Here is a 24,502-nt window from a genome sequence, read left to right as displayed (position 1 = left end):
GAATTCCAAAGGGCCATGGCTGGCAGGGTGCCAGGCAAATAAACAGGAAAAACAGTTTGAGTCTCAAATCTACCACCAGGTTGAGTGAAAAACTGTCTTCTCTGAGCTTCAGTGACTGCACCCTGCACTTCATTATGTTCACATTCAATGGCCTAAAATGTAGGGGTGACATTGCTGTCTAGATTTGTTATTTATGGCCTCATTGAGAACCTTCTCTTTCTCACTGAGTCATCTCCTTCAGAACTCCTCTGCAACAGATGAAATTTCACCCGATAAAAAGACTTTTGGCAGGCTGGTATTGGTCTAAAGGGTGGAAAAAATGAATGCCTCTTGCTCCTGGGTCAACTGCTTTCTTGTCAACTATTATCTCTCTTTTAGCTTTGTTGAATGAGGTTGGTGATCAGGCTGTGAGATTTGGGACTGCCAGTCAATCTGCTGAGCTTGTGCCAGCCGGGAGTGAGGCGCAGCCTGCGTTCCCCACAGAGGCTGCAAATCAAACAACTGCTGATTTTAATGAACTGTTTGAAGAAAAAACATTGATATGCCTGGATTTCTACAGGAGAACCCAGAAGTCTCCCTGTTGCAGAGCTGTTGCCCTGGGTGAGCTGTGTGAAGGTCTCCCACTGTCCCAGCCAGCCCATGCACTGGGACTGTCTCTTGCCTCTTGAATCAAAGTGTGGCCTGAAAGCCCAAGGATCAACTCCACAAGCTGTTTTGTCTCTTTCCTCTGTCAGACCAGCTAACCAACCAATTTTCTGGAAAGAAAACAGAGCCATGTGCTGTGAACATTGACTCCAGCAATATTTCCATCACCCTTTTTAAGCAGTTTGGTGTAGGCGTCAGAAGAGAATGGCTCCTGTTCGCTGGCATCGAAGAGATCGCTATTCAACAGTGATCTCTTTGATTGATCTCAGTGATTTAACTGTGCCTCTGCACAGTTCAAAAGGGCACTGAGAATTAGGTTAGACTATACTTTTGTGGTGTACTTCTACTACCTTTGGAGGCCCTGGGCTCTTCTCCAGTTGCCTATGATCTCCACTCTCCCTTTGAGGTGCTCCCTTTGAGTTCTATTTCTAAGTCTTCAGTTCCACTCTCTTCCTGCCCAATTGCTCCATCCATGCCACAAGGAGTATCTGCATGCAAATCCCTCTGGCTCCTGGTTTTCTTTCATATAAATCCATTATCTTGGCAGCTTCTAGTACCTTTATACCTGCCATGGTTCAACCCCAGCCAGAGGCCAAGCCCCACACAGCCACTTGGTCACTCCCCCACCTGCAGGATAAGGGAGAGAACTGGAAGGGTAAAAGGTAGAAAACTCGTGGGTTGAGATAAAGACAGTTTGACAGGGAAAGTAAAAGCTACTCACACAATCAAAGCAAAGCAAGGAATGAATTCAATGCTTCCATGGGCAGGCAGGTCTTCAGCAGTCTCCAGGAAAGCAGGACCCCATCACACCTGGTGGTGACTTGGGAGGACAAACACCATCACTACAAAGGTCATGCCATCTTATACACTGGGCATGAACTCATATGGTCCTGAGTATCCCTATGATCCATTGGGGCCACCTGTCCCAGCTCTTCCAAAGCTGCTGGGTGCCCCCAGTCTCCTCCCCAGCATGGCAGTACAAAGAGTAAAAAGGGCTTGGCTCTGTGCAAGCCCTGCTCAGCAATAACAGAAACATCTCTAAATCATCAGCCCTGTGCTCAGCACAAGTCCAAAACACAGCCCCCTACAAGCCACTTGGAAAAACTAACTCCACCCCAGCCAAAACCAGCACAACACATCATCTTCTCCAGTGCATGTTTTTCATTCAAGTTCTTGCTTTACCACAGGTGGTCCCCCTGGTCTCTGCTGCAGTGAGAAACATTTCATCTCTGGGTCCAAAGAGAGGCCATTGCAAACCCGTTCTGTGTTTCTAGTTCTAATTCTATACTAATGATTCAAACTGCCTGGAATATCTGCATGCAGTGGAACACAGGGATGAAAGTGCAAAGGACTCTGTTAATAAATTTAAGTAAGGTTACACAGTTTACTTTTTCTTCTTCCTACCCTATATCTCCTGTGAAGATAAATGGGGAAATTAGTGTTAGAGTTATGTAACATAGGAGAGAAGTGCATGTTTGTGTTTAAATATGTGTATGTGTAAATGACTTTTTTTAAAAAAAAACAACTTTTATGTCTGCTAAGTGAACCCAAAAGCACTGGTTTCACAGTGTAAAGTAAAGGCAAAGCCAAAGCAGTCCAACTGGAGAGTCAGTGTTGAATTATACTCACTGCACTGTGGCATCACAGGGTAAATATGGTCATGTTAGACCAGAGATTAACGTTTTCCATTAATTTTACTTTTTCCATAAACAAGACAGGACTGTGTTATGTTTTGCTTTTAAAGCAGCATATTAACAAGAACATGCTGCTGCTTGATCCCAACTAAAGGTTAACTGCAGTCAGCTGTTATATTGGTGGCTTATCAGTTGTTTTCTATCTGTGAAGTCAACCTGAATATGATTCTCTGTCCTTGGATTTTGCAATTACATCTGGGTAGTTTGGTTTACCTTTAAGATGGTTAGAGTGAAAATAAATAACATACTCATGAAGGTGATTGTCAGATCAAAAGTCACTGGGTTCTTGCAGAGAATTACCAGGTGTGTGGTCATCATCCTGTTTGTAGCTAATCTAGCTGTGCATTTAAGGACTCAAAAGTCTACCTGGATTTGTCCAACAATGGAATGAGAAAATAGGAAATATGCTGTTGGAAATAGGCTGGCAGAGCAAAGCTTCACGACACTCTACAAACAGGGAAGTATTTTCCTATCAGCACTGCTCTTGTTATGTCTACTTTCATAAATAGCACCTGCTACATGACACAGATACATGAGGGCATATCCCAGCAACTGCCTTAGAAATAATGATATTTGTGCATCAGGGTTAATCTGCCTTCCTTCTTCACTTTCACATTTAGGAATCTTCTGGGCTTTGAGAGCAATAAGCAAGGATGCACCTATAATTTGCTGGAGCGTGTTTACTTCTTGTCTTGATTTGTTTTGTGATAAATCCAAAGAAGGTTAAGGTCCAGTTGTTTTACCTGCTCAAACATCCAGTGACAAACAAGCAAACAAAACAGAAGGCAGGAAAAAAAGGGTTAGAAGAAAACATTTGTTTATTAAGTAAATTAATGCCCACTTTGAAGTATCTTCATATATAATTGTTTCTTTTAGCAGTTTTGGACCACAGTATCAGCTGTGTGCAGCTAAGGCACATCCCAACCCAATCACTTGTGAGGTTTTATGTGGACATCAGTGATAGCAATGCTTATTTGAAGCAAGGAAATTATTTTGTTGTTGGAAAAGAAAATTAAAGGGGGAAAAAAATCTTCCCACCTTCCTCTATTTTATCTTATTTGAGATTAACACTTCCATAGAAAGCTCTTGGCTCAGGCAGTGAAGTGCTAATTTCTTAATAAACAATAACAGTGAAAACAAATAACCAGTAGTAATAATTTTTTCCCAATAATTTTATTTGCTTGCCAGTTTTCTTCCTTAGTTGTTCACTTCTTCTAAATGCCTTCATCTGTTGAGATTTCTGTGTCATGATTTAATATGTAACAAGATGCACCAAGACCTTACACTTGTTCTTGCCCTTATCCTTATCCAATTGTTCATTTTTCAGATGGTTTGGTATTCCAGAGACCTCTTCCTCTCCTGCTATAATTATTTAATGGGACTTTCTATCATCTACTGATTTTTTTTCTGTTCTCTTGCTGCCTGAAATGACATTTTGGGTCAAGATGTGTGTTTTCTGAGGCTGTATTAACAATCTGCTAATACTCTGGTCACACTGAAACACAAAGTCAAACAGAAGGTGAGGAAGGCCAGCTGATAAAACAACCCTGCTTGCTTTTTTTCCAAACCATGTTGCTTGCTGTGGACACATGAATTGGGGCTGGGAGTAGTTCTTCCAAAATGAAATCTTTTTAGCTGTTCAACGTGCTGTTTTTAAATACATTCTATATTATTTGTTTTAACTTAGTTTTTCAAGTGATGTCTTGTTTTGACATTACAAATAAAAACAGAATTAATTTTCCCTTTATGTGTTTTGACTTCATTTTTGCCCCAGGTTTTTGGGATTTAAAGGTGACACTTGTAGTCATTTTACTGTAGTCACAATAAACCAGACATCCCATGTGGATAGTTACTCAAGAGAAAACATGTGTGAAATTAAAATTTTCACAGGTTTGTTTTCTCCGGGGTGTTCCATTCCAACATTTGTTCTGAAAAACAAATCTATTCTTGGTCACAGTCTATAGTTTATTAGGAAAGTGATGTTAGCATGACAGCAGAGCAAAGGTGAGTGTTGCCCTTTCCAAACTCTGCGTGCAGAAGCGTGGGGGACTGGGCAGGAGCACAGAGCTCTGAAGAGGTGGCCTCCTGCCACAGGATGGGACCTGTTGGGCCAGCTTAGTACAGCTTGTCCCAGAAGCCTCTCCAAACACTGGGCTGGGAACTGGACTGAGGAGCCCTCCAAAGTCCTGTCACCACAACATGTGTGGTTGCGCCAGCTCCAGTCTCAAATGAGATCAATAATGAGCTGTGTCATTTGTTCACACTTAGGAAATCGTACAACACATGATGGGCAGGGTACTTGGTGTGGGTTCAGAGTAGGAGTTCTAGCATGAAACATTTATATAATGGGATTTGGGCACTTCCCAGATCAGTTCTACTTCACGCTGAGCTGAGAACTTGGTAAATCCTGGCCCACGATGGGAATAGCTGTAAACTGGGCATGGAGAAATCCTTCTGCCCTGTCCAAAAGGGAATTTCATCTCTACAACAGATGGCATCAAGTACTGACTTAGTGGAAGGAAATTCTAGGGCCTTTCCTGCTTGACCTAATGAACCAGAAGCATATGAGGCAGGAGGAGAGAGGAAAAAGGGGAGAGGTTTGGCTCAAAAGGACCTGCACTGTTGGATCTGAGCTATAAAGGGAAACAGGTCCTGGGGGTATAAATGCTTCAGTCCATCTGAGTTTGGATGTGACCTCTCACAGGATTATCACAGAGCTCTCACCATCCTGTCACAGGAACTGGGGAGGGTGAAAGCACTGTTGAGCACACTGCAGACACATGCTTCTCTTGGTCTTTTGTTTCTTTTAATGTGTTCACACAAGCCTTGCAGTTAAACTGATCTGATTTGCGGTTTTCAAACTCTGCCTTTCTGAGGACAATTCCAATGCACAATGGAGAGACTCTAAGGTCCCACCTTCAAGGTGGGAGATTTAGGTATCAGACACACTCCTGAGGACAAAACTCCTCCTACATATATTTCCCCAGGTAGCTAAGGGAGAAAAAGATATGCCTGCTTAGTTTCAAAGGCTGGTTTGAGAGGTGACAATGGATGCACCTCTGAAGGAAAAATACCTTCAGAGGTAAAAACTGCTCCTACCTCACAGTAGCCACTGTGAGCTAGGAGCAGTCACTGGCATGTAGCATGATAAAATCACACTGGAAGTGTGTGGTTCCCAAAGGAGAATGTTGCACACTTGATTTCTTGCCCAGTTTTAGAATGTGTTTGAAATCAGTACATTGCATACATTTCAGTTTCCATTGCTCTAATGATCTGATGATTTCCTGAAAGCTTTTAATGGAGTTTCCACTGACCTTAGAATAATAGTGTTTTTTAAAAAAGTGGTAGAGTGCAGACTTTTATGAGACAAATGGAGCCAGACTTCTCTTTCAAAAATATGATTTTTGCAAATGTGCATGGTTCTAAAAATCTCAGAGCTGTTTTTCAGAGTGACAGAAGTAACATAAATGCCAGAGTAAGCAGCAGTTGATCTTGAAACACTGAAGTTTCAGTACTAAGTCATTAACTGTATACAGAAACAGGTCCAGAAGAAGGTCTGAGTGTCTTTCAAACTGCCACTAAACAGCATGAAAGTGCCTGTGTCTTGTGGCCACCTTTGACTCAGCAACTCACATCTTCATACAGCTATTTGCATTTATCCTGTCACAAATGTTTTTATTAAATGTGCTCAGATTGATCTTTCCCTTCTTTCTCTCCCTTCTATTTTTAACCTTTACTATTTAACATTTTCAGGTTTCAGAATCTTCTACTCTCTCAGCATCCTAGTTCTTTCTACAGAGATACTGTGGCTATCCTTCTCTGGGTTTGAGCATTTGAAATCCCTTTCCTTAGCCTTAGTTTCACATGCCTGTTTGCTCAAAACCATACATGGTCTCTGGAAAGGTTTTCAGTCTTACTTCTTCACCCCTGCCAGACTCCATAGTTCTCAGAAAGCTCTTTCCCTAAGGTATCTTGACAACTGAGCCTCTAACATGGTGGTAGGAAAAAAAATTTACAATTTACAGTACAACTCAACATCTTTTATTTCTCCCCAGTTTTGTCAGACCAACCTGTTTCTAAAGAAATAATTGACTAAAGGCAAGCAGACTTGTGCCCTTCAGTGCTGCCAGTCAGGTAAGGGTTTAACAGATTGAGTCCATTGTATATAATGCTGGAGAATTTTCTGGTTTTAAGTACTCTGAGCTCTTAGAAAATCCAGATTTTGAGATAGAACTGCTTTATTTCTTTTCCCCAATCTGAATAGACAGATATTTAAATCAAGAATTATTAGTAGAGAAGTTATCCTATGGCAAAAAACAAGGGAAGTTTGGGCTTGCTAATTTTGTCACAGGGCAAATTCAAAACATCAGTCTTATGTTTCTCACAGAAGGCATCTTCTGATCTTTTTGTCCCCTGTATATTTCAAAATAAAATGAAAGAGTTTGGCATTCAGTTTCTTGGGCCTTGCTAATCTGATCACACGTAAAATCCATAAAGCCAAGTGTGGAGATATACACCACATATCTAATCTGCCATCTAATCTCCACTTGCCAATCTGTGGTATTTACAGAGTGCTAATCACTAAATTAGGCATTTATCTTCAATGACACAAGACAGACTAAACTTTGATATGATAGTGGGCTCCATACTACATTAAAAAGTTTATCATCTGAACCACTCTTTTCAGCAGGGGAGGGGGCTGAAGGAGGAGCACCTTTTCAGTGCCACTCTGGAGATGGCATTGCTAGCCAGGAACAGTTTCTAACTGTGCTTTGCAGCATTTTTCACTTTCTGAGCAATAATAAGTGGTACATTTATCTGCATTTAAAATGACAGATGGTGCCTGTCCCAGTGCTGATAGGGGTGACTGTACAAACACCATCTCCTCAGTGGGGGAGCTGGAGAAAAATGGCACAAACTTGTACAAGGTCACTTCTGGTTTATTTTAGCATCTCTACATCCCAAGGTGTGCCCTTATAAAAAAATCGACAATTTACCCTTGTAAAAATTTTTGTATAAAGAAAGCAAACAATTAGTGTTGGGCAGCTTAAAAGCTGTTCATGTTTCCAGATTCATGTTCATTTCCAAACATGACTTATACCAATCCCTTACCTGTCACCTGTGCCAGAAGCAGCACACCTGATGTGGTGGGCAAAGTGGTGAAGAAGGATCTGACCCCATGTTACTGTGAGGCAGGTTAGAGCTATGAAAAAATCGTGGAAAGAGTTTTCTGATCCAGCTGGGTTTGTTTGTTTTGCTTGTTTGTTTGTTGTTTTGTTTATTTGTTTCTTTGCTTTCTTAAACAACATGAAGAGCCCTTTTGGGTTTATTTATGCATATGTATGCAAAGAAATCTATTGCTTCTTTAGATTTATAAGAAGCTGAAGAGTTAAGAAATATGTTCCTGTGTCATCCCATCTTCTGCCTGAGGAGAACTGCTGAGCTGTTATTTACTTTCTGTGCTAACATTTTGGTCTCATATTTGTTATAGCTCCAGATGGCACATGTTTGCATTCACATTTGCCACAGCTGAGATATAGTCAGGCAGCATAATATCTCTACCAATATGTCCTTGGTTTAAAATGAAGATAAACTCTGCCCCTACTTCAGCTACTGAGCAGCGCCTGCCAAAAATTCACTTTAAATGCTACTCCAAGGTTTCTTGAAACAAAGAAGAAGAGTACATGGGTTAGATATGATGCCTTGGATATGTTTTTAGGGAGGGGGCTTCTCAGAAGTCCTGTTTTGCATCAAGATTTGAGGCAGAAGTTCAGAGACACTTGCCTTCTATCTAGCTCAGTCACCAGAGGCAAATTTAAAACAGGCCTAGTTTCAGTGTTAAAAAACATTTCATGGCAGGGCAGCTGCCTCTCTATTAGTTTGCTAATTTATTCAAATGGCTATCATCAAAAAGATGCTGATTTTATCAGACATAACCAAATAAGCATTTTAAGCACATGATTACCCTCAAACACTTGAGCTTCAAGGTAGGCTAAGCATGTTTAAAATAACTGGATTTGTTATATTTGTTATTTGTAGACTTGCTTCCGATATTAGGGTCAAATCCTACTTTACCATGGCATTCTCATAAGCTAAAGACACTGTTTCAGAACTTGTTTAAAAGCTGAGCAGGATTCGACATGGACCTGGTATTTCCCAGTATCTGCCTAGCCAAAGCTGGCAGTCTGAATGGTAGCTTTTAGTGTCTCTAGCTGAGAAATGAATGCTTTTATAGCTCAAGAAAGATGGAGGAAATGGAACTCTTATAGAAAGATAATGGTTTTATTACTGTTTCCTTTTCTTAAGGCTGTTAGAGACGTCAGCTGTCCTCAAAAGTGTCAGTGACACAGAATTCACCCAACCTCTCCCAGAAAACACATTGTAAAAAAATCCTAGAGATTCCTGTTCTGAAGTCATATGTATGTTTATAGGCCAATTAAATGTTTGCAAGTGAGACCAGAGCAATAAGAGGCCACTGAATCAAGGAATATGTGCATATATCAGCCTGGTGTGACGCCAGAAAGGCTGCTGTCGGTTTCCTAGGAAGGCATTTCCTTCTTAAAGCCCATATGAAATAACAGCAGAAGATTCTTCTCCTCCAGAAATGCATCTGCCTCCAATTTCACCTTTTAGGAAAGTAGGAGAGCTCACATCAATGCTTGGTAATAACACAGTTACTGTATACATGGTGTACCTATGCACAGTCCAACATTTATGTGCTTGTATATATGGACACTCTACTATAAGGACAGTGTCAGACTTTCTGCCCCATAGTTAAATTATTATAGTCTTTTAAACATCTCACAGCATTGAGTGAACTATTCTGAAGAGCAGTGCCTTCAGAGTTTGAGAATATCAACGTCTGCTGATGGTACAAAATTATTTGGAGGAAGACAGGACTGTCAGAAGAATTGCAGAAAGGCTTTATGAAAATCATCAACTACATGTCAAATGATGGTTAAGTATATGTGTATATGCATATATGGCAAAAGATGCACATAAACCACTCCTGACTCTACTCCTGAGGAAGTTGAGAGCCTCTGAACTGATGACCATCATTCAGGAATAAAACCTGGGGGTTGTGACCGTTCCACGGCAACAACAGCTCATTGTTCAGAAGTGACTTCTGAGAAAGGCAAAACAGAGAACTTCATCCTGTCTCTGTATAAATCCATGATTTCCTAGGTCCTGGACACTGTGTCCTATCCTGATACTTCGTACACATCCCTCTAAAGAATATATTAGAAAAGCTGTAGGGCTAGGAAAGATTCAAATAAGGTTAAGAAGATGAACAAAGGCCTTGCATCACTCTAAAGAAAGAAGCTACATCTCTTTAGTTTGGACAAAGGGAGTATTAATGAGATTTATAAAGTAGGCCAAGCAATAGATAGGATGAATAGGGATTGATTGATTGATTGATTGATTGATTGATTGATTTCCTTTTTTTCTCCACGGCAAAAGAGCAGGAAGGCTTCAGATCCCCTAAATGTAATGTTTGATCAAGTTTTGTCTTGCTTACAATCATGCACAGAGAACTCCTTGGCATAGGCTGATGTGGGTGTCCTTGTGGCTTTAGGAGCAGACTGCATCAGAACATAGGTTAGAAATATTTTGAAAGTTGTTAAATACATAAAACCCTTCTCTTCAGGATTTCCCTAAGATGCATATTATTGAAGGCAAGAAAAATAATCATGAGAAGAGTGGTATATACCATACACTCTTCCTGAATCATTCATGTTTGGTTACTGCCAAGGTAAGGATAAGTTTGCCATATAAGCTCCTCTACTGTCTGACAAATCTCTTCAGACTTCCAAGTATTCTATTGATTTAATGCTACGGACTATGAGCCAAAAACAGTACATGTCTTATATGCTTGGACCCAATAAGATATTTATTATTTTAATTCCCAGCAATGGTGAGAATAAAAAAGAGCTGTCTGCAGCAATCATAGAGTCATAGAATTGCTTGGGTTGGAAGGGACCTTAAAGATATCTAGCTCCAACTCCTCTGCCATGTGCAGGGGACACCTTCCACTGACAAGGTTGCTCAAAGCCTTTCTAACCTGTCCTTGAACACTCCCAGTGATGGAGCATCCACAGCTTCTCTGAGCAGCCTGTGCCAGTGCCTCACAAGTGCCTCAGTGTAAAGAATTCCTTTGTATATCTAATCTAAACCAACTCTCTCTCAGTCCTTTTATTTTGTGTGTGAACTTAGGACACATTGTATTGTTGTCCAAATGGCAACACTTGTGCTGGAGAAGCAATTCTGATGGTTTCAGAGAGAACATGGTGGCAGTGAGTATTTGTGGGCATGGCTGTCTCCTGGGTTGGAAAAGTATATAAACGCAAAACAGAAAAAATAACACTGATGTGATTGTGTGTTATTCTCAGGCCAACATGCTAGAGACAGCTAAAATAGATAGAAATCCATGGAGATTCATCATATCACAAAATTGGGTTTTGCATTATGTGCTTCCTTAACATTTGAAAGTACAAAGTATTGCTACTGCAGCATCGAGACAGACGCTTTATATCTAGGTGCATGTGGCTATAACCATTCTATAGGTAAGATTTAGAAAGAAAAATTACCTGTTGCCTAATTTATTGAGTACAGATCTAAATTTCACTGCTGGTCTTCTACCTTTGAGAAAATTGGGTCACACAGGGAGTCAATTTTGAATCAGGATGACCAGGATCAGTTTCACCTGCAATTCAGTGTTGACGCATAATTCCAAGTCATCATTTTCTCAGGAAAGCTGATAATGCATAATGCCTCCTCGGCAGTCATACTGGTGCAGTGACCTTTACTCTTATTTTTGGTAAATAGTCATAAAGTTATTATATAATTATATATCTTTATATATATATAAATACTGAATTTCTGATAGAAAGAAATATAATTTGCTTCTGCCTCTGAGATCTATACACAACCAAAGGAAATAAATGATGACAAATAGAAATAGTGCCCAATACCATATGTTGCTGACATCAGGACTGCATATGACTCAGAAGGATGGAGACCTCAGAAGGAAAAAAGTAGGAAAAGAACCAATTTAACCTGAAGGAGAGTTTTCATAAGCACAGTTAATAGGAGCTGTGAAATAATGACATGAACTGAGAGTGAAATGGTTAACCATGAGATGTTGCTCTTGGAGCACAGGAGCTGGGATGCTCAGAACTCTGCTGCCTAGATTACTGAAACACCACCACTCTCACCTGCAGTTAGGAGACAGAACTTCTTTTCACAAGCAAACACTTTGCAAGAGTGATTTTTGCAAGCCCAGTCTGTCTTTCTAGTAAAGCCATTAGCCAATCAATGTAAGTCATGCTGAACCTCAGATGGCAACGGCCCTGCAACTGGAGTTCATTCCGTTCAGCCTCAGCCCAGCTTGAATTTTACATCATGAAGAAGAGGGAGGAGCCTTTCTGGGGACTTCCTGGGGATTTTTCTATTGCTGTGCCACAACTTACAAAGCTCTTTGATACTCCAGCAATGGACAGAAACAGGGAGCTGTTGAATGAATGGAGAGGTGGACCAGCAAATACCACCAGGTATTCAGTGCTGTGTGTGCCTTGAACCTCCACAGCAGTTAGTAGTCACTGCACCTCAGCAGCACTACACTCCTAAATTTCTCAACTTTGGAGCAGTCATCTCTTCCTCCACTTTTCGTCTCCTCAGAAGGGGAAAATTTTGCAACATAAATATCAAGAAGAGGTAAAGAATGTACTTCTTAAAATAGCCCACCATGGAAAAAACCCAAACCTGGTGTAGCAAAACACAAATTTGCAGTTACACATCTGATGGTGGGGGGGAGGCCTTTACACACCAAAGGCTTAGAGATCTGACAGATAAAGACCTTCAAGCTGTTGTTTTTAATACCCAGTTCTTGCTGAGACATGCTAAGATCCCAAATGGTAGGCATGCAGAAACATCATGCTTGGTGAAAAAAACTTAGTACCTTTTCCCCTGCATGAGAGCAAGCAAGAGAGTAGAGTGTGAAGTAACAAAAACTTGAAGTATCAATGTCTTCTTATTAAGGCTGAGTTCCTTTCATTCCTGCTACCTAGAGTTCCCTGATGTTGACCGAAGAGTCCTGACAATTCAATCATTCTGCTCTTGAGCCGCTACAAAAGTTCCCATGTACACTAGTATGAATTGCCATTTTTTCTTCATCAGTTTCTGTGAGGAAAATTTAGCTACACAGCCTGTCTGGAAGAAATATTCTGAAGGAGGAAGCTGTACTGGATGTTTTGTGTTGCCTTGTTCTACTTCAATGCCCAGGTGCCCAGGCTGCTCGGGGAAGTGGTAGAGTCACCATTCCTGGAGGCATTTAAAAGCCTGTAAATGTAGCTCAAATGAGGACATGGATTAGTGGTGGACTTGGCAGTGTTGGGTTAATGGCTGGACTTGATGATCAGAAAGGTCTTTCCCAATCTAATAAATTCTATGACTTTAGCCTTCACATTCTGTGTTTGAAATTATCATTTGTGAAATGCACTGTCATGAACTCCAACAGCTGACGTTCTCTGAAGTTTCTCTCAAATCTCACAGAAACATGAGGTAATTCTGAAACACAGGATTTCCATCTCCAGGACTGTCCCTGGGACTGGCCCGTGCCATCCACTCCCCTGGGGCTACACCAGCCCCGGGACTCCAGCAGCCTGCAGCCACACCCCATTCAAAACACACTGGTGCAAGTAAAGTTCAAGGTAACCTTGTGGATCAGGGTCATATTACTTTCCAACACCTGCCCAGGTCTATATAAGTGCACAATGCCTCCCTGTGCGGCAGGAGGCCCTGCCCTGCTGCTGACGCACAGCCCCAGACATGCTATTTCCTGCCACAGGGAACTCTGCCTCCATGGCTGCCAAGATCCCAGCTGAGAAATTTGGGAAATGTCAGTGTGAGACACACCATTCTAAAAGCATCCTGTACCAGATCCTTAGCAAAGAGCATGGAAGTGAGACCAAGTGGCACCAGCAGCATTGCAGTCCCCACCGCTCTGCAAGAAGTAAAGGCTGCCCTTGTTTGGACAGGAGAAGAGCTGTCCTGAGAACACCAGAAGCCACATGCAGAAGAGCTTCTGAAGTGCTGTTGAAGACTTCAACTTTTATTAGAAACTTACCTTCTTTTTATCACATGCCTTGGGAGGATCAGCTTGTCCTCATACAACAGAACTGGGCCCCTCTTTTTGTCCTGGGCATGGCACAAGAAGGAGTGGATTTTGACCTGAGAGAGATTCCAGCCACCAGTTTATTGAAAAAAATCCTCCTCAACCAGTCTTCAACAGCTATGAATGAACTGGGCAGCTCATCAGCAGGAGCATCTTTCACAGAAGTTCAGAAGATGAAGAATTTATTGTGGAAATTCTGGGACCTGGACATAAGTGCAAAAGAATATGCCTATCTTAAAGGAATTATTCTTTTTAATTCTGGTAAGTCCTCCCAGAAATTACACAAATGATTATGTGCCTAGAAAGAGATTTGACATTTTTTTATTTATGTATAGAAAATGTTTTGTTTTACTCATTTCTATGAATATAGTTAAATGTTCTCAAAAACCTGTATTCCATGATTTAAGAGTTTTTCTGCCTGGTGTGGTTTATTTTGGTTCCTTGGATATGTGCAGTACATCACCCACTGTAAACCAAAACAACCTCAATCTGACAAATTTTAAGTCATAAAGAGTTGTGTAACTTCAAACTGACTTCCAGTTCAAAGGTAATACAGCAGCCTCACCCTCATGTCACAGCAAGGGAGAGAGGGTACATGGGCCCATGATGTGAGCTTTAGAAGTATTTTAACAAAGGCTTCTTCAGTAACAAGAACACAGGAGAAAATAACCACCCAGTTTTCATCAGTGAGGCAAAAGGATGCTGTGTTGAGATTACACAGCTTTTATGTATATTTATATAATTTAGTGTCTCTACTTTCAAAGCCTGGGACAGCAAACTGAGACTTCTGATTGCATCCTCTCACTTCTGATGCCAAGTTCAGGCTCCTTAGGAAGGAAGGTTGCCTCAGTCAGCACCATGGAGTGCATGAGTAACTAAAAGCTGAGCTCTAAGTCCGCGGAATAAATGGAAAGACTTACTGACTCCAGCCTGCTCTGGCTCAGATGCCCAGCTCCTTCCACAGCAATCACTGCTGCTGGCTGCACTGTCAGCAGTGTGTGTACTTGGGACTGCACCAAAAGGATACTTGAATGCTTCAGTTATTCCATTATATTTCTTGTGGTGGGTGGTTTATAGGCTGCTCAAAAGCTGTGTGACTTTATATTTGTTTCCAATGGGATTCAAATTTTGATTCTTGAGGTGTAATGTCATCCAGATGCTTGGTATTGCCTTGAGTGTCTATGCCACAGCATCAAACCAGATGAGTTCGTTTCAGTGCAAGCTTTTTTCACAATAAAATCAGGCTTAAAGAAACCACTGTTTATATCCAGGGGGATGATAACAGGAGAAAGGCCTCATCTGCAGCAGCTTATACAGTTTAACTAGCTGGCACTTTTATTGTCTCTGTGGGTAAAATGCAATATTCACTTAAGGAGAAGCAGCAGTAGCAGGGTTATGTTCTGGATTTGTAGCTCCTAAAGGCCTGCTGCTTCCCCAGGGTGCTGTATGAGAGAACCAGCAGCCCTCAATGCTGTCTGCAGACACATTCCACAGTTTCAGGAATGGCACTCAGCTCTTAGCTGGGATGGCCCTATTCCCTGGAATATTTCTCCATGAGCTGCAGAAGGCAGCCTGGAGAACAACAGTTAAGCTTAGATTCAGTAAAGACTCTGTAAGAAACAGAGTCACCATCTAAGTCTGGGCTGAAACAGGTACTCAGGGCTCATACACAGCCCAAACCACCCTTTGCTGCTAACAAATCTGTACAGCTGTTGTTTCACAACTACTACTTTTAATAGTTTTTCAACCCTTTCCACCAAACTCAGAAAATGTTTTCTACATATTTGCAACACATTTTCAAACTTTTCACGTTTTGGCTTGATGTTTGGCAAAATGCTACTGTTTTTGCAGGCCTCAGTTCCAAAAGGCTTTCAGGAAGTCACCAGCAGTGACAATGGTAAACTAACTCTCTTTTGGATTATGGAATACCTCATTACTACCCTTAATGTTTTACTTCTGTTGGGACCACCACAACTGGCTGAAGCATTGGGGAAGGGCCAGGACCAGAGCACTCCAGAGCTGGGTCATCAGCTGGAGTTCCACAGGACATGCAGGCACGCCGCTGTAGCAGCCATCACTTGGATAAGAAGCATGACAACTATGCAAAGCTTTGCTTCTACCCTGAGTGATCTCTTGTGGCATAGACATTGTGCTTACTATGATTAGAAAAATCCCTTTGGCAAGAGGGTGGCAGGCAGCACGATGCAGTGTAGGTTCTCCTACAAGAATCATAGAATGCTTTGGGTTGGAAGGGACCCTAAATATCATCTAATCCAACCCCCCTGCCATTGGGAGAGAAACCTTCCACTAGACCAGGTTCCTCCAAGGCCCATCCAGCCTGGCCTTCTGGCCGACTTCTGGGGATATGGCATTCACAACACCTCTGGGCAAGCTGTTCCAAAACCTCGCCACTCTGACAGTAAAGGATTTCTGCCTACACGTCTGACCTAAGCCTACCTACCTTCTTTCAGTTCAAGGCCATTTCCCCTTCTCCTGTCATTTCAGGCCCCTGTGAAAAGTCCCTGTCCAGCTTTCTTGTAAAGCCCCTTTAGGTACTGGAATGCTGCTCTAAGGTCTTTCCAAAGCCTCTTCTTCTCCAGGCTGAACAATCCAAACTCTGTCAGCCTGTGTTCATAGGAGAGGTGCTCCAGCCCTTCGATCATCTTCAGGGCCCACCTCTGGAGTCATTCCAGCACGTCCATGTCCTTCTTATGCTGAGGGCCCTGGAGCTGGAAATAACAAGAGAATCTGTGCAGCACCTCTGTGTGGGAGGCTCTGGCTGGGTTACTGATTGACCACATCTGGGCCAGCAAGAACCTGCAAAGAAGAAATTGTGCACCAGCCCCTGAGGGGAAACCGGCACCTTGCATCAACAGAGTCCAGACTCTCCAGAACATACTGGCATTCTCACTCTTCCCAGGGGAGCTTTGGCTGGGTGGCTTTGGAGCTGTCTCAGTATTTGTGGGTGAAGTGTCCAGCCGCAAGGCTTTCTCTACTTGGACTCAGGCAATAAGTCAAAGGAAGAAGCAGGTAGGACTGTTCTGCCACACAGGAACAGCACAGAGTGAGGTGAAAACATTTTTGTGTTTTTGACAGTTGTCTGAAGAGCAATTGGGACTGCACAGTGAAGAGATGGGAACAGTGAAAAACAGTGAAAAGCTGTTATTATATCAGTGCCATATATATACATATTTATGTACACATATATATTCAAAAATTCCATCAAGGCTGTGGCAGGGCTTCTGTTAAAAAAAAAAAAAGGCTATTCTTAAGAGGTTTACAGTTCAGCTGGAAACGTGTTTGACTGAATATTATTACAACATATCTCAGAACAAGAAGTGTCTCAAAATATGTAAATTAAAACCAGTACTTGGTTACATAGAAAAGAAGACCAAATGGGGAAATTAAGTATATTTGAAGAGATATAAACTATTTCAACTTCATCCTGAATCCACAAAATCCTGACAATTTCCTTTCCATGAAAAATCTTACATTTGGAATCATCCTCACAGCTTGCAGCTGCTGGTAATCCTGGGGGAGATGATGACTTTTGCAAACACTTAATTTCTGGCTAGCCTGATTGCAGGTTTGGCTGAAGCTTCTTCTTCTCTGGCAGTGATGTCTAGGAAGAAGACAGTTGCTGAAGGCTGACAACAGTCAGCCTGTTATAGATTGAAGGAAGGTCAGCCAGGTTGGTTTTGCCCTGGTACAGAGCACTAGGCAAGAATGCTGAACTTGCCACACTGAAATGAATGATCCTGTGTGAAACACATCTGGTGTGAGCTATTCAGGTTCTATTCCAGGGAGGTATGGGGTCAGTCACAGTAAAAGTTGCCAAACAGTGTGTTCTACCCTCTGCCCAGACCCCAACAACTCTAGGAGAGAAAAGATACCCTTAGAGCTGAGGACAGGAGGCAACAGGTTGCTGAGAGCTACATGACAAGGCAATCCCTCCAGAGGGAAAGGATGAACACAGGGTGTCCTTAGCACTGAGTTCTGGCACCCACAAACACCCTCAGTGAGCCATCAGGTCACAGGTTATGGGAGGTAGCATGTGATTGAGGCTCAAGACCATGACTCCATAGGGCAAAGGCCTCTCCTTCAGACACTCCTCTTGCTGAGGCACTCCTCTTGCTTTTTTTAGACTGTAAATGAAAATACCTAGACAGTATGATGAACCACAATGCCCCGGCTTAGTCTAGTAAGCAGAGGCAACAATAGGATGGAGATGGGGCTGGGTGTACTGGAAATCTACATCTTCAGGTTGTGAGCCTGCTTGCTGCTCCAAATCATCATCTCCATCTCCTGGTGTTACCTAGGTAGGGTGGATTAGAGCTGGAACATTTTCACCTGCCCAGACTACCATCATTTGGTGGGTAGACACCACTACAAAACTTCTTCTCCATCTGTACTGAGTCAAAATTACTTGCTGATACCATTTCAAAGCTGGATTTTAATGTAATGGGCTACATTTCAATGTGATTACAATGCTGCCCAATGCTCATTCAAATTATTGAGCTACACATAGCTTCTTTTTCCAAAAAGTATGTTTAGGAAGTGTTTATTTTTTTTCTATGGAGAAAGTACTTCTATAAGCCAGAAATCCAGACACCCATCATTACAAAAGGCACAGAATAGAAATGTTTACTCAGAATTTGTTATTTACTTTTTGTTTTGACAGAATGTCGTGCCCTGAAATGTCTCCCTTATGTACAATTACTGCAGCAGGAAGCTCAGAAAGCCCTGATGGAGTTTATCTCAACAATGTTCCATGGAAGCCTCAGCAGGCTTGCTTTGACTCTTCAGCTAATCGCGTCTCTTCGAGACATTGATGCAGGTGCTATTGAAGAGCTCTTCCTCAGGCCCATCCTAGGAGAGGCCACCTTAAATGTACTGCTTCTAGAAACCCTACATATCAAGCCAGACTGGCTTAGAAAACAAATGACATCTGAGCAATAAAATATTTCATTTTGAAGAGATGAGAGAATATTATGAGATAAATAAATGCATTTCAAGCAAATAATTGATGCATATTTGTAAGCCATATATATTTCAACAATGGAGTAATTTTGTAACATTTTAGAATTAAAAGCAGAGAAAATGAAGCATTTCATGATACTGTGTGCTTTAAAAAACCCTTAGTCTAAGTATTTAAAGATTGTCTAGGAGCACCAGCATACTTTCCAGTTGTGCTAGGTTCAACTGCATTATTTCTAGTGAGCATTTTTCCAGCTGTTATACTTTATGCTTTTGGCTTTAAGGAACAGGGGCAATGGTAAATTTTATTCAGTTGAAGATAGATACATAAAATGCTGGTCAATGGTAAAATCAGTATAAATCCTTTCTTTTCCTTGTCAGTCCCTGACCCCAGTCCTTTTTCTGTTCCACTGAGAACTCTAGTCCTTGGCTGTAATTGCTGGATGGAGCTCCCCTTTACTAACTGCTTTCTTATAGGTTCTTTTCTAAGTCTTGCAGCAAACTGTGGGCATTAAATCCCTCTCCCATTATTTACAAAGTCCTTCCCTGACTAAGGAGCTAAACAACATGAATCAAAAATTTGTTGACTGGACAAAAGCCGTTGTTCAGGATTGTTTCCAGAATGGGAATAACAAAGGCTGAAAGTTACTGTGTCATGCCATAAGTGGCAGAACTAATGTAGCCCAGTTTCCTACACATTTAAGACCTTTTCCCTTTAACCTTGACTGCACCCTTCTATAATTACCCTCACTTCCTTCCAAATAGATGTCAGATATTCCTTGGACAGCAGAAATGCTAAAATAAGGTTTCCTACAGATGTGTACAATCTGTTCCTCCATCTCTCACTGCAAAAGTTCCATGTTTCCACCTCCAAATGCACTATGGCATGCCCCAAAAACGTCTCCATCTCCTACCCATCTGGTTGGAGAAGAAGCAGCACGTGCTGGGGTGGGTGCCAAATGATGTGTGCGCTGACTGCCCATCTGTCAGGATGAAAAAAACATTGAGCATATACTTCAGCTGCAACTGGGGAAGCTATTTGTGTCCATTTCCCATCCCACTCCTTTCACAATGGTTTCCATGAAACTTAAGGGAATTAATTGCTGAGTTTTTTCAGTAGCGGATCCAGCCTAGTTTTGCTTGGCAAGAGGGCTCATACTCACCAAATAAGAGCTGACAGACACGTAGACAGACAGCACAACAAAGAGTATGACAGCTGAGAATTCCTTAGAATGTCAATCTAAAGTCAAAGGAAAGAGAACTTGTAAATATATACATACATATATATATATATACATACATACATATATATATATATATATATATATGCACATCAACAGAGATGGATGTTGAAAGGACTTCTAGAAGTCAAACAAAAAAAGAAGTTTATAATAATAGGAGTTAATAATAGTAAGAGTTTAGTACCTATCAGTTTTGACACAAGGACGCACATTTTTCTCCCACTTGGTTAATCAAGGAGTAAATTGCAAAAATCAAAGGGAGGAAACAAACCCCAAACAAGACAAACCAATTAAGCCCCTGGATAGTAGTAATCACAGAAGTGACAATCTCTACAGTAAACACAACTCACCTTCCTAAGTCCCTAAGCTAACTAAACCTTCCAGAACTATGGATTTTTGGACTGATATTTTCCATGGAAAGCCCTCAGAGTAGAAGTTTTCAGTGGCTTTTCTTTCATGAAAATGGTTCAGTAGTACTGCCACAGATCTGCTGCAGTGCGGGGTAAGAGGACATTCCATGGTGAGTTGTTTGTGATGCTGAATGAAAACAGTTCCAGACATTTGCTTTTTTTCTGTTCTTCTCAAGATTTAAGCGAGCAGAATACATCCAGAAGTGGCATTTGTGCATTTGGGATCTACAACGTCATTTGGTGGCAGACATATGAGCTGAAACACCTCCCAAGTCCTATAAGCTTCTACCTCTATGACAGATGCTCCACTTGCACCCAGTCAGAGCAGCACAGGCCGGGCTGGAAGGAGCAGGGCTCAGCTGGCCTTGCACGTGGAAGGAAGAGGAATGGAAAAGGTTCTGTAATGGAAAAGGGAAGAAGGGCTATGCTCTCATCTCAGTGCTTCTACTTCTGTGTAGAGAGGGGAAGGAATAACTTCAGCTCAGTGGGAAGAGTGAGGAATTTTAGAAAGAGGTAAAATGTACAGAAAATATGCATAATGAAAAAGTCATAGGGGCTTTGAGAAAGGAGCAAAAAGGCCAAACCAAAAAAAAAAGGGGGGGGGGGGGGAAGAGAGGGACAGAAGCAGCTTATTAATAGAGCCCATTTCTATGTAGAATCCAGTTTACCTTCCTAAGTCAGAGGCCTGCTTAATGCCTCACCAACAACCTGAACCCAGGACATGGTTCATGGTTCTATAGGCTGAATTTCAGGCTAATGAGAGCACACCAGACAGTCTCTGCTCACAACTTTATTATCAAAATCTGTTCAAGGTCTTTGACTTTATCTACATATATAACAGCTTCAAATCAGCTCTCCTTGAATTGGAGGGCATGATGCCAACAAGTCCCATGGCTTGGCTCGCCTGGAAGACAATGCTGTACTATCTGATGATTCTTTTAGCCTGGTGTGAGTCTATGTAACCATGTCTGAAAAGAGTGCTAGTGTTCCACAGGGAAGATTGTGGTCAAGATCTTGGATTTTCAAGATGACTTTACCTTCTACCATGAGGGCAAATACCAGACTTCAAATGGAACTCCCACAAGATCTGATACTCATGGATCTCACCTCACTGTGCTTGAATACAAGATTCTTCAGAAGATTAACACATCTTATCTTGGTATCCTGTTCAAAGGGGCTGACATACCACTTGTCTTGCTGAGGACAGAGTAAGAACCCCTGTTTACTGTGTTTAAGCTTCTCATGAAGTTGGAGGCTGCAGGTATAAGAAACTAGCAGGAACAGGAGAGGCGAGGGATTGTGAGCAGAGGTTAGGAGCAAAACCAGGAGCTCTCCCTGGAAAAGGGAAAGGCACAGCACCAGACAGCTTTTAGAAGTCAATGGAAATAATGCATTGGAATGAAGAAGCCGAGATAGAAATGAACAGAAGGCAAGAGGATGACAACAGAAAATCCCTACTCCAGGAAAAAAAGAAAAAGAAAAAGAGAGAGAAGGAGGGAGAGACAGGGAGAGAGAAACAATGAAGAAAGGTTTGTCACCACTTTATTTAGCTTCTGGGATTGAAAACAGAAGCACTGTTTCTCCAGCTGTGAAATCCACCTGTGCAACATGTGTATCCATCCCCCTCTAGCGCCCAGGAGACGACAGTATTGCCATCGCCTAGAGTGTGAGCTTAGCCGCTGGAAGTGTGCCAGATACAGCACCTACCCCTGCTGATGACCCAGGCAGAGCTTTCACTCAGTGACACCTATCCTCTCCCATTGCTGACTTGTTCAAAATAGTGTATGGCAATATTTGTAAATGGTTAGAAGAAATCTACATTTGCAAACTCAAGAATGAAAAAGTAAATTCAAATTGCTTGTGAAATCTTACTCCATCCTCCTTCTGAATATGATCATAAACTCTTTTCATGACCTGATTGCAAACTCCTGTGGTTTCCCCTCAGGACTCCCTGCCTTACTTGGGGCAAAGAATAGCCCATGTGTGCTGTGGGAATTTGTTATGACTGTGCAATGGAGGAGGCTGCTGTCGGCTGAGGCTCAGCTGCTTTTGTTGCAGCACCATCATTGCAGAACCCGAACTAAAATGGATCTGCAGTGCCACAAACAATGCTCTTACAGTGAAATTGGTTGAATGACACATTATGGAGTGAGGGCGAGCCACATAAATTGAAGTGGCATTATTCCAGAATGGTATTGTCCCAGAAAAAGGCTGCTACTAACAGTGTTAACTGGAGTAAAAGGTTATAGTTTTTCACAGTGGCAAACACGAGACCTGGTAAAGGGTAGATTGCAGAAGTCAGAAGGCTCTGACAAGTAGCAATCCAGGTCACACCAGGCTGTGTCTCATGCTTCCAGAATGATGTATAGTGCTGTAAGCAGTGAAAAATCAATCTGTGCACACCTGAAGTGCAGGAAGCTTTCATCAACTCTAATCTAGGTGTTTTCATTCCTCCTTTGTAAAAAGAAGTGGTAATAATAATGCCTTCCTTTTTTGACACATCTTTGAAGATTTTAATCAGTGTTTGTAAAGAGCTAACAAAAACTGTACTTGAGAACATGGGGGAATCCCACTGAAAAGTAATAAATTCAGTATTCTATGCTAAACTGGGCAGCACATAGTAAAGTAATGGAGAGGCCTACACATTACAGAGACAGGATAAATAGAGAAGATATTGAAGATCAAGCTTTAGTAATCACCAAGTAAGGCAGTGATCTAGTAGTAAAAGTAACATGACATTTCCAGTGGGATCCGTCTTGCAAGAGAATCACTTGCACTCTCTCTAGAGCATGGAGAGGGACATGCTCTGAGGGAGATATGCCTCCCTTCTCTCAGACACCTGTCATGGTCTGAGCCTGGCGAAATGCCAGTGCTTCCATGAGAAAACCTCTTTTCCTGGTATCTACTGTGAGATGTGATCAGAGACAGAGCAGAGCAGGCTCCAACTTACGATTGAAAGGAAAAAAAACTTTATTAACATAAAACTACAGGGAAAAAACACACAGAACACAGGATGAAAACCTTCCAAATTTCCTCCTTCTCCCCCCACCAAATTTCCTAATTCTGTTACCACCCTTTGGATAATCAATTCTCAATTCTTTGAGAAGAGAGGAGTCCCTCTTGCACTACAGACTTCACTCAGGAAACAGTCGAAACTTCTCGTGTTTCCGTGTCACGTGTGGCATTGCCCGGAGAACATTTTGCCATTGTGACCTCTTCCTTCCATGTCCAGTGCTCTCACCACTGCACATGGACCAGAGCTACTTATAGGGTTTTCCCTTTAAGGATGCTTTGTCCAGTTCCAAAAAAGAGCACAGTCCCTCTCCTTTTGGGACACCTGTCCCCGCCATGTTTCACCCCCTGGGGCTGAGGGGTCTCTTGAACAGAGATCATCTTCCTCTTCTTCTTCATCTAAGACGGAGGGCACCACCACCACCCTCCTCACCCGTCGTCTCTGTTCACACACCTTCACATCACCGCACTCTCCTGGCTCTGAGCCCTTGCCTCTCCTTAGAATGCAGTCTCTGTGTCACAGGAACTCAAGGGTTCTGTCCATAGCTATCCAAGAAAAGTCCAGCCAAAAGCCACTCCATCATCTCCTCCCACCTAGAATTCTTCTCAACTTCTCTCAATCTCACCAGCTCCAGGAGGAATCAGCATTTGCAAGGTTTCCATCGTCCCAAGAAGGGTTAAAAGTCCCAGGTTCTGCTGGTTTGGTTCATGAACTCCCATGGCTGGCTGCCCTGCTGGGCACCCCCCCCCCCCCTTCTCCTTCACTCCAGCCGCGCTATCACAAGCACAGTCTGCTCTCTCTCTCTTCCTCTGGGGGGGGGGTGGAATGGGGGATGGCTGCCCGAAGCCTTCACAGTGCTCTCCTCCACCCTTCGGCCCAAGCCTGGCCTACCTCCCTCCGGCCGCATGGCTCCCCTCCCCACCTCCCTGCCCAGCTCGGAGCTGGACAGGGGAGAGGTCTCCTCTGGTCCAGGGCCGGAACTCAAAAGGAACTTCCAGTGGGAGTTCACAGCTTTTAACCCCTGTGTTCTCAGAGGCGTATCCATGCCCTCAGTGGACAAACCAGGTGCCAATATTAAAATCTGGACACCGATTGGCGTGACCACACCATCCCAAAAAAACCATTTCCCCTCAAACCACGACAACACCTCTCTTAGTTTTGGATGAATCACACCATGAAGTGCTTTACTTCTGCCTATTGGTACAGCTAAGGAGCCCACCTGACCATTTGACATTCATTGCCTAACTTTCACGCAGTAAAAATGAGATCATTCCTACCTCTATGGCATATATAGAAGCGGTTTGTACCTGCAGTATTAACTTTAATGTCTTCTGATTAATGTCAGAAGT

General features: G+C 42.3%; 1 protein-coding gene across 1 annotated transcript in view; it reads left to right on the top strand.

Moving 5' to 3' along the window:
* The first annotated feature begins 13,142 nt into the window (after positions 1 to 13,142).
* The window catches only part of BCKDHB (branched chain keto acid dehydrogenase E1 subunit beta), a 133,440-nt gene continuing 122,080 nt past the window's right edge, over positions 13,143 to 24,502 (top strand). Inside the window, exon 1 of the mRNA XM_059842558.1 lies at positions 13,143 to 13,773. Within this exon, the coding sequence (XP_059698541.1) occupies positions 13,167 to 13,773 (607 nt within the window). The 5' untranslated portion in view covers positions 13,143 to 13,166. The remainder of the gene's footprint in view (positions 13,774 to 24,502) is intronic.

The sequence above is a fragment of the Haemorhous mexicanus genome, chromosome 3 (genome assembly GCF_027477595.1).
Source record: "Haemorhous mexicanus isolate bHaeMex1 chromosome 3, bHaeMex1.pri, whole genome shotgun sequence".
Taxonomy (NCBI): Eukaryota; Metazoa; Chordata; class Aves; order Passeriformes; family Fringillidae; genus Haemorhous; species Haemorhous mexicanus.
Note: the sequence above shows the minus strand (reverse complement) of the source record. Positions and strands in the feature narration are given on the sequence as shown.